Source organism: Macaca thibetana, chromosome X (assembly GCF_024542745.1).
Source record: "Macaca thibetana thibetana isolate TM-01 chromosome X, ASM2454274v1, whole genome shotgun sequence".
In the NCBI taxonomy this organism is placed as follows: domain Eukaryota; kingdom Metazoa; phylum Chordata; class Mammalia; order Primates; family Cercopithecidae; genus Macaca; species Macaca thibetana.
Window position 1 is genome coordinate 55902791 of NC_065598.1, and position 11166 is coordinate 55913956.

Here is an 11166-nt window from a genome sequence, read left to right on the forward strand (position 1 = left end):
AATATGTCCCAGAGATTCTGGTACATTGTGTCTATGTTCTCATTGATTTCAAAGAACATCTTTATTTCTGCCTGAATTTCGTTATTTACCCAGTAGTCATTTAGGAGCAGGTTGTTCAGTTTCCATGTATTTGTGCAGTTTTGAATGAGTTTCTTAATCCTGAGCTCTAATTTGATTGCACTGTGGTCTGAGAGTCAGTTTGTTGTGATTTCTGTTTTTTTACATTTGCTGAGGAATGTTTTACTTCCAATCATGTGGTCAATTTTAGAATAAGTGCAATGTGATGTTGAAAAGAATGTATATTCTGTTGATTTGGGGTGGACAGTTTTGTTTATGTCTTTTAAGTACGCTAGGTTCAGAGCTGAATTCAAGTCCTGGGTATCATTGGTAATTTTCTGTCTCATTGATCTGTCTAATATTGACAGTGGGGTGCTAAAGTCTCCCACTATTAACAGAGGGGGAGATGCTCTCTGATTTTTTGAATTTCCAGCTTTTCTGCACTGCTTTTTTCCCATCTTTGTGGTTTTTTCTGCCTTTGGTCTTTGATGACGGTGACAAACTGATGGGGTTTTGGTGTGGGTGTCCTTTCTGTTAGTTTTCCTTCTAACAGTCAGGACCCTCAGCTGTAGGTCTGTTGGAGATTGCTTGAGGTTCACTCCAGACCCAGTTTGCCTGGGTGTCAGCAGCAGAGGCTGCAGAAGATAGAGTATCGCTGAACAGCGAGTGTTGCTGTCTGATTCTTGCTCTGGAAGCTTTGTCTCAGGGGTGTACCCTGCTGTGTGAGGTGTGAGGTGTCGGTCTGCACCTAGTGGGGGATGTCTCCCAGTTAGGCTACTCAGGGGTCAGGGACCCACTTGAGCAGGCAGTCTGTCTGTTCTCAGATCTCAACCTCCGTGCTGGGAGATCCACTGCTCTCTTCAAAGCTGTCAGACAGGGGCATTTACCTCTGCTGAGGTTTCGGCTGCTTTTTGTTTAACTATGCCCTGTCCCCAGAAATGGAGTCTACAGAGACAGGCAGGCCCCCTTGAGCTGCGGTGGCCTCCACCCAGTTCGAGCTTCCTGGTGGCTTTGTTTACCCACTGAAGCCTCAGCAATAGCGGGTGCCCCTCCCCCAGCCTCGCTGCTGCCTTGCAGTTAGATCTCCGACTGCTGTTCTAGCAATGAGGGAGGCTCTCTGGGCGTGGGACCCTCCCATCCAGGTGTGGGATATAATCTCCTGGTGTGCCATTTGCTAAGACCCTTGGTAAAGTGCAGTATTAGGGTGGGAGTTACCTGATTTTCTAGGTGTTGTGTGTCTCAGTTTCCCTTGGCTAGGAAAAGGGATTCCCTTCCCCCTTGTGCTTCCCAGGTGAGGCGATGGCTCGCCCTGCTTCAGTTCTCACTGGTAGGGCTGCACCAACTGACCAGCAAAGATTGTCTGGCACTCCCCAGTGAGATGAACCCGGTACCTCAGTTGAAAATGCAGAAATCACCTGTTCTCTGTGTCGCTCGCGCTGGGAGCTGGAGGCTGGAACTGCTCCTGTTCATCCATCTTGCTCCGGGAAACTGTTTTTTATTCTTTTGTCTCCTCTCTATGCATTTTCAAATAGGCTGTCTTCAAGCTCACTAATTTTTTCTTCTTCTTTACTCTATGTAGTTGTTTCAATCTCTTTGTTAAATTTATCTTATGGGATTCTGAATCCCTTCTCTGTATTATCTTGAATTTCTTTGAGTTTCCTCAAAACATATTTTGAATTCTCTTTCTGAATGGTCACATAGCTCTCCAGGATTGGTCCCTGGTGCCTTATGTGGTTCATTTGGTTTGGTCATGTTTTCCTGGATCGTCTTGATGCTTGTAGATGCTCATTAGTGTCTGGGCATTGAAGAGTTAGGTATTTATTGTAGTCTTCACAGTCTGGGTTGGTTTGTATCCATCCTTCTCAGGAAGTCTTTCCACATATTCAAAGGGATTGGGTGTTGTGATCTAAGCCATCTCTGCATTAGGGGGCACCCCAAGCCCAGAAACCCTATGGTTGTCACAGACTTGGGGAGGTTCCACTTTAATGTTCTTGAATAAGAGCCAGAAGAATTTTCTGGATTACCAAGCAGAGACTCTTGTTCTTTTCTTTTACTTTATCCCAGACAAACAGTCTCTCTCTGTTCTGAGCCACCTAGACCTGAGGGTGGGTTGACACAAGCATCCCTGTGGCCACCACCACTGAGTCTGTGCTGGGTCAGGCCTTAAACTAATACAGCACTGGACTTCAGCCAAGACCCGCTGTAACCACTACCTGGCTACTGCCAGTGTTCACGCAAAGCCGTGGGTCTCTACAGTCACCTGTTGGTGAAGCCAGTCATACCTATGTCTTTTCCTTCAGCACAGTGAGTTCCCCTAGGCCCTTGGTAGGTCCAGAGATGCCATCTGGAAGCCAGGAACTCGAGTCAAAAACCTTAGAAGTCCATCTGGTGTTCTATTGTACTGTGACTGAACTGGCACTCAAGCCATGAGACATAGTTCTTCCCAGTCTTCCCTTCACTTTCCATAGTCAGAGGAGCCTCACCCCTTGGCCACCACTACCATAGGCTTACAGGGGGTATTGCCAGGCTACTGCTGATGATTCCGTAAGGCCCAAGGCCTCTTTATTCAGCTTATCATGAATGCTGCTTGGCCTGGGACTCATGCTTGAGGGCAGTGGGCTCCCCTCTGGCCCTGGGCAGATCCAGAAATGCCATGCAAGAGCATAATCCTGGAACTGGAGACCCCAATATTTTGCCTGTGCTCTATGCCTCTGTGGCCAATTGGTATCTAAGGCACAAGACAAAGTCCCCTTTACTTTTCTTTCCTCCTTTCCTAAGCTGGAGTGTCTCTCCATAGCCATTACAGCTTGGGAATGTGCTGAGTCTCATCTGAAGCCAGCACGTCTCAGAGTCTCATCCTAGGCCCATGGTGTACTACCTGAGTTTTGCTACTGGTTATTCAGGGACCAGTAGCCTTATAAAGGGCTCTTTAGTCAGTAGATGATGGGTCCTGCCAGAACTGGGTTCTTCCCTTCAAGGCAACAGCTTCCCTTGTGGCCCAGGGTGTGTCTAGAAATGTCATCCATGAGCTAGGTCCTGGAAAAGGGCATCACGACTCTGAATGATGCCCTATCCTACTGTGGTTAAGCTTGTATCCAAGATGCAAGACAAAGTCCTTTTTACTCTGCCCTCACCTCTCCTCAAGTGGAAGGAAGGAGTCTCTTTTGAAACTGTGAGCTGTGCAGCCTAGGGTTGGGGAAGGGGTGGTGCAACCGCTGTATTATCTGATCCAGCTGATATCTTAATATGTCATATGCTCCCCACAAGTCCACTGGCTCTGAGCCCAGTTCATCACTAGGACTCACCTAAGACTTGAAGTCCTTGTGGCCTATACTGCCTTTCAAGTTAATTCAAGGCCCCAGAGCACTTTATCTCATAGTGGTGAGTCTTCCAAGAATTCAAGTTCTGATTTCTGGGATGGGTGATTCCCCTCTGGCTCTGTCTGTTTTAAATATTCCTCCATGGGTGGGAGTCAGCAGACTTCAACCTAGTTTTGCTTTCTGCTGTGACAAGGCAGCACTGAATTTAATGCAATGTCTCGCAAGTGCTATACTGTCCCTATCTGAAGCACACAGATTCTCTCTCCACACCATGTAGTCACTGCAGAGGGATGGGTGAGGGGTGGTGTTCGTGATCCAAGACTTTTTCCTACCCTCTTTCAGTGCTTCTTTTAACAATATGAAGTTAAAACCAGGTACTGTGAGTGGTCATCTGATTTTTTGTTTTTATGAAGGTCCTTTTTTGTGTAGATAGTTGTGAAATTGGTGTTCTTTTTGGGGCATGATTGGTGGAGCATTCTATTTGGCCCCCTTGCTCTGCCCCACTTCTCCATTTATTTTTCAATTGTAGAAGTTTAAGGGGTACAAGTGCAGTTTTGTTACATGGATATGATACATAGTGATGAAGTCTGAACTTTTAGTGTAACTAAGGAAGTTTTTTAAAGTAGGGAGAATAACAATCAATATGGGAAGGAGCAAGCTGTGTAAAAAGTGTGGCAAAAGACTATTCTTGTCTAGGCAGAGTACAAAACTAGTGAGATGGGAATAAGCTTGCCTTGTTCTAATAACTGATACTAGTTCAGCTTGACTAGGACATATTGAGCACAGCGGTGGGTGGAGAAAGCATTGAGGTGCAAGAGTGGAAGGGGGAAGATCAGTTAAGAGGATAATGAAGCAATCCAGGCAAAAAATGATGACAGCCCAACTAGTATGTTGCCAGCGGAGATGGAGAGAAGATGATTGAGGGGACGTTGGTGACTCTAAGGTTTCTGTTTTGGGTGACTGGGTGAATGGAGGTGCCATTTATAGAGCTAGAGAATTTGCCAATAGTTACACAGGTAGTAAATGGGTAAAGCCCCATAGGATTAGACCTTTGTACCTAACCTAGGTATACTTTTCTCTATTGCTAGTATTCCACAGGTTCCCTGGGACTGAGGCAGCTACAGAAATGCCTGATTCATTGCCCTCCAAAGATTGTGATTCATTGTTAAGGGTCCTAGAGAGTGCTGTCTCTGTCTTTGGTAGATATTTTTCCAGCAGAGAGCCATGAGACTCTTGCTTATCTGCAAACACCAGGCATGCAATGCAGCACTTCATCTCCCCTGAGTTTGCAATCATATAAAGCAGGAAACATAGATATAACAGTTCTCATTAAACATACTGTGTTCATACTGTCAAGTCCCAATATATTTATAATGGCATCACCCATTTCCCCAGGCTCCAAATGTGTCATTGATTCTTACCATTATCTCTTTTTTTTTTCCCTCAAGTCAGAGTCTCACTCTGTTTCCAATGCTGGCATGCAGTAGCACAATCTCGACTCACTGCAGCCTTGCTCTCCCAGGCTCAAGTAGTTCTCTCACCTCAACCTCTGGAGTAGCTGGGATTATAAGCACATGCCACCACACCTGGCTAATTCTGTTTATTTTTTTTTTGTAGAGACAAGGTCTCACTATGTTGCCCAGGTTGGTCTCAAACTTCTGGACTCAAGTTATCCTCCCACCTCAGCTTCCCAAAGTGGGTGGGATTATAGGCATGAGCCATTAATATTCTCTTATGTCTCGAGTTATTTGTTTCTAAAGTTCTATTATTTCTTTCCAATTTCGAACAGCCTTTTTATTCATAATGGCTAAGGCTATGTATTGTGAAACTAGTGTCGTGATTTGACATCTCAGTCTGCTACTCACTGCTGAAAGTTGCTTCACCCCTCTTTACCTCCATTTCCCTATCTTGGAATATTAATAGTGTAAAATACTTAAAATAGTATCCAGCATATGGTGAATACTCAGTAAATGCTAGGTTTTATTAATGTTTTTCTTTCAATTCCAATCTCTCTTTCACCTCCTTAGGTTTTATTCTTATATTTATTATTGATTCCTTCATCAATTCAATGAAAAACCAATTTGAGCTTTATATGCCAGACAAATAGATTACCCCAGTAGGCTTCTAGTCATTGTAGTCCACCTTACACAGCATGGGTAAATAATTTTAATGTACAACTTTGACCGAGCCATTCTTGAGTTAAACAGACTAAATTTTAGTCTGTTTTATTATTGTTTTAAAGTTCTCTATTGTCAATGCATCCCCATTATTGCTCACACCTAGGACAGACTGCTCTCTCACACACCGCCTTGGGTATATCATTGACTTTTATGCTTAAGTCCAAATTCTCTTTTAAAAAATAATCCCAAGTGTTTCATCTGTCTTTTATAATAAGGATCATCTCATAATACTCTTGTAAGGATGCTCCATGCTCCAAGATGGCTGACCCTATGTGTACCATTCACTGCACCGCCTTACCAAGACCTTGCCACCAGCTGCCCGGGTTGCTTTCTTCATCTAAAAATTACCCATGCCTCCATATTTGTGCCTTCACAGTAACCCAGAGGTTATTAACTAGCCTTGGAACTGATATCACACTTATTTATTTTTTTGAGATAGAGTCTTGCTCTGTCACCCAGGCTGGAATGCAGTGGTGCAATCTCAGCTCACTGCAACCTCTGCTTCCCGGGTTCAAGCAATTCTCATACCTCAGCCTCCCAAGTAGCTGGGACTATAGGCACGCACCACCACACCCGGCTAATTTTTGTGTTTTCAGTAGAGACAGGGTTTTACTATGTTGGCCAGACTGGTCTCAAACTCCTGACCTCAAATGATCCACGTGTTTCAGCCTCCCAAAGTGCTGGGATTACAGGCATGAGCCACCGCACCTGGCATTTCACACTTATTATCTTTGTCACATAGTTAATATATATGCTTTATATTATGAATTCTTTTTCTGCATATATACTTTGTTCTTTAATTCAAATGATAAGTTGATGGAGATTACAAGTTGTGTTGTATGATGTTCATTGGCACAAACAGGAGCTTGTTCAATGATAATACAAGGGTAAATGCTTTTGAAATAGGAAAATGGGCCTCACTGCTGAATTCCTTTACAATAATTTGTGTGTTCTAGAAATGAGCTCTGATCACCACAGGGTGTCACTGATTTACAAGTCAAATTTTCCTCAGTTGGTTGAGGTGTGGATAAGAATTCTCAGAAGACATTCTTGAGAGATCACAACAAAATATATAGATAGCAATGCAGCCGTTGGGAGGTATGGAGATGCTGTAAAATCACATAGAACAAAAAGTGAAAATTTCATTTACACACTTTAAACATCCCCTGAAATCCTATTCTTCCCTCTGTTAACAATTTGTTGTATAGCCTTCCAGATCTTTCCTCTTGAGAGAGAGAGAGAGAGAGAGAGAGAGAGAGAGAGAGAGAAAGAACAGGCACAAGATTTTAAAAACATAAACGAGATCCTACTCTCCATGAGCATATGTGTGTATGTTTGTTCAGTATCTTTTTTGATTTGATAACATTTCATTGGCCATCTTTTTGTCTCATTATATCCAGCTTTATCTCATTCTTCTTAGCAGCTAATGCAACTATTTCTGAATATTGAAATGATCAGCAATTGATGTGTTTAATCCTTGAAATGTTTGCCTGGGTATAGTCCAAAGCTGTGATTCAGACTGGATTTCATACTGTTGCTCATTATGTGAACACTATACAGTTAATTAGCAAACACTTGGGAGGGTTGGTAGGTGGTGTGTAGTAAGTTGGAAAACAGTTTATGCAAGCCAGATTGCCACCAGAATTTAGAACAGCATAAAATTAAATGCCCTAGGTAATTTACAGGGAGAAAAGGGGAAAAGACTGAGAGAAAGAGACTGTTAGAAAGAATACCAATACATTTTTGTGTCTGCATTATTGCTTGTTTCTGATTATAAAATAATACATGCTCGTTGTAGAAGATGGGAAACAGAAAAATGTATTAAGAAGAAAGCAAACATTACCCTAATCCTACAACCCAGACTTATCCACAGTTAATATTTATTGTTGCTCATATAGCTTATTTCCTTTTTAAAAATTTTTACTATAAGATAAAACATTATGATTTTAAAGCATTTAAAACAGTACAAAAGGGTATAAAGTAAAAATGAAAAGTCCTCTTCCCACTATCCCTGGTCCTCACTTTCCACAAAGTCATTCACTGTTAACAGTTTCTCTCATACTGTACGTTTAAGTGTATTGATACTGGCTTTATTATGAGTATATAAATGTATTGCGTGTGATCTACATACCATAATGCGGTCATACTGTGTTAATTTTTTATACTACTTTTTTTTCCATTTAGCTTTCTATCTTGAGCATACATATCCTATATATAATTCAAATACAACCCAAAGATTCTGGGCATGGAGCTATTTCAAAAACTTTGGCCTGACACTGCCCCCCATGCCATTACATGCCCTTGAGTTTCTAACCTTACACAGAAGACCTGTAGCCTTTGCTGAGGGCCCTTTCCAGTGAATCACACATTCATCCTGTGTATATATGGCTCTATTTTACTTTATTTATTTATTTATTTATTTATTTATTTATTTATTATTGAGACGCAGTCTCACTCTCTCCCAGGCTGGAGTGCAGTGGCACGATCTCAGCTCACCGCAAGTTCTGCCTCTCGGGTTCACGCCATTCTCTGCCTTAGCCTCCTGAGTAGCTGGGACTACAGGCACCAACCACCATGCCCAGCTTATTTTTTGTATTTTTAGTAGAGGCGGGGTTTCACCGTGTTAGCCAGGATGGTCTCGGTATCTTGATCTTGTGATCTGCCCGCCTTGGCCTCCCAAAGTGCTGGGATTACAGGCATGAGCCACTGCACCCAGCCATATGGCTCTATTTTAGACTGTTTGATAGGAGATATTAGAGGAACAGATATTTTAAAGTGCCAAAGACCTGAGTTTAAATCCCAGTTGCATTGGTTGCTAGCTATCTTTTAAAAAGAAAATGTTTTGAACAACTTTGTAGTATATTTTTATCCTTTAGAAATGAGAAAACAGAGACCAAGCCAGGGAGAAGTGATTATGTAAGATCACACAGCTAGTTTATAGTAGAGCTGGATCACACAAAGGCCTGTTTGAACAAGAGGCTATGTGCTTCCCACTCTAACATCTTGGCCTTTCTTTAGAACTCCTGTAGGTAACAATGTGTTGTATTATTGAAAATCAGGAACACTGTTACATTGTTGGTGGGATTGTAAACTAGTTCAACCATTATGGAAAACAGTATGGCGATTCCTCAAGGATCTAGAACTAGAAGTACCATATGACCCAGCCATCCCATTACTGGGGATATACCCAAAGGATTATAAATCATGCTGCTATAAAGACACATGCACACGTATGTTTATTGCGGCACTATTCACAATAGCAAAGACTTGGCATCAACCCAAATGTCCATCAGTGACAGACTGGAATAAGAAAATGTGGCACATATACACCATGGAATACTATGCAGCCATAAAAAAGGATGAGTTTGTGTCCTTTGTAGGGACATGGATGCAGCTGGAAACCATCATTCTTAGCAAACTATCGCAAGAACAGAAAACCAAACACCGCATGTTCTCACTCATAGGTGGGAACTGAACAATGAGATCACTTGGACTCGGGAAGGGGAACATCACACACCGGGGCCTATCACGGGGAGGGGGGAGGGGGGAGGGATTGCACTGGGAGTTATACCTGATGTAAATGACGAGTTGATAGGTGCTGACGAGTTGATGGGTGCAGCATGCCAACATGGCACAGGTATACATGTGTAACAAACCTGCACGTTATGCACATGTACCCTAGAACTTAAAGTATAATAATATAAAAAAAAAATCAATGAGAGAGTAGATTTCAAGTGTTCTTACCACAACAAAAGATAAGTATATGGGTAATATGTATGTTAATTAACTCGACTTAGCCATTCCACAGTGTATATACATCTCAAAACATCATGTTGTACATTTATACGGTGCTTCTCAATCAATTAATTAACTTAAAAGATTTACTAGCATATACCTTCAAGGTTATTGCCTAACCTTTTCACTTGACACAAGTTATGTATCTATTATCTTTCTAGTATCCAATCCCCCTCTCTCTGATTCTCTCTTTTTTTTTTTTTTTTTTTTTTTTTTTTGTCACATTCCCTTTTTAGGAGAGAAGCCTTATAAATGCACCTGGGATGGCTGCTCCTGGAAATTTGCTCGCTCAGATGAGCTCACTCGCCATTTCCGCAAGCACACAGGCATCAAGCCTTTCCGGTGCACAGACTGCAACCGCAGCTTTTCTCGTTCTGACCACCTGTCCCTGCATCGCCGTCGCCATGACACCATGTGAGCTGCACAGATCACACTAGAGAAGCTGCGCTGGTATCTTTCCTGTTCGTGTGCTGAGGTTGGGACAATTTTTTCCTCTTTGACTTCAGCTTGCATCTGCAATGGGGTTGAAGCAGCCCACTGAGCCAAGTTGAGGAGACTGGAGGAAAAGAGAGCTGGTCTCCCGGGGGGAGGCTCTTCATATTCTACCTTCACTTCTCCACTGTCCAGACCCGTTTTTTTCAACCTCCATGTGGGTTGAATTCCAGTGTGGCACCCATGGCTGCCTTCCCATCCCCCCTGCTCTGAAATAGGACATTTTTCCTACAGTAACAAAACAGGAATCAAACTCAAGGCTGTGAACAAACATACGCTGCTTTTTTCTTTCCAATTTTTCTCTTGTTTTCTAGAACTCTCGTCCATATGTTTTTTAAATAAGTACCTAAAAGTGGTTTGATAGTGTCCTAAATGACTTTTTTAACTTCCTAAATGGAAAGAGCATAACGATGTAGTTGATTGGTAAGATTTACAGGGATTTGGTTTCTGAGTAAGAGGCACACTCCCAGTGAATAAGCTGAGTCCCATACCACACTCAAAAGGTTTTAATAAATCTAATCCTATTTCTTCTTAAAGTTTGGTTTGCAGATAGTGCTGGTGCTTCTGCTTCTTAAGTTCATCAAGGGAATGAAGAGTTCTTGTACTTCTCCTCTTTTTCTTCTCTTCCACTTTCTCCTTCAGGATTAAAGATTTTGCTGCACAATTATTATTTGTTAGGTTAAATTTGAACAAATATTCAAAGCACACATGGACATATCAGTAAGGAGAAAAATGTTCCAGGAGAGTAGGTTGGGCAGAGGAACAAACAGACCTAAGATGATCCTGAGAACAAATAGAGGAGTTCATTTATTTGGACAGGATATCAAAAGTGCTGTTAATCACAAACCTCATTCAAATGGCAGGCTGTTGAGACAGTGTCTTGAGGGGCTGGCTGTACTGTTTATTTTTTTGTTTACACAAAGAAACAATTGAGTATATTGCATGATGAGAAATCACATACTAGGGGCATGTTATACAGAAGTGAGGGGTTGGAAGAACGGAATGTTTTCACTCCATGGAATTATTGGCATTCATTCCTGTGTTTCAAATGAAACATAAGATGCTTTTCATGAAAACTGACATACAAAAAGCAATTTGATGTTCTGCAACTGCTATGAAGACCTAAGCCATTTGTTTTAGCTATTATAGCAGGTTGCATAATATACTCATTTGGCTGCCCAATCAGATTGTTTTATAATATTACCTGGGGCACAAAATCCTCTGTTCCTGGCCCTGGACCATAGATCTACCTCCACATGGCATATTTCCTTTCCTGGGGTCAGGGGTGGGGAAGGGGGCTTTGCATCACTTGAATTTGGACT

General features: G+C 42.1%; 1 protein-coding gene across 4 annotated transcripts in view; it reads left to right on the forward strand.

Annotated features, from left to right (window-relative positions):
* Nucleotides 1-10380, forward strand: part of KLF8 (KLF transcription factor 8) — a 50233-nt gene extending 39853 nt beyond the window's left edge. For all 4 annotated transcript variants that reach the window (XM_050776964.1, XM_050776967.1, XM_050776965.1 and 1 more), the window contains one exon: nucleotides 9589-10380. In XM_050776964.1, the coding sequence (XP_050632921.1) occupies nucleotides 9589-9770 (182 nt within the window). In that variant the 3' untranslated portion in view covers nucleotides 9771-10380. The remainder of the gene's footprint in view (nucleotides 1-9588) is intronic.
* The last annotated feature ends 786 nt before the right edge of the window (nucleotides 10381-11166 follow it).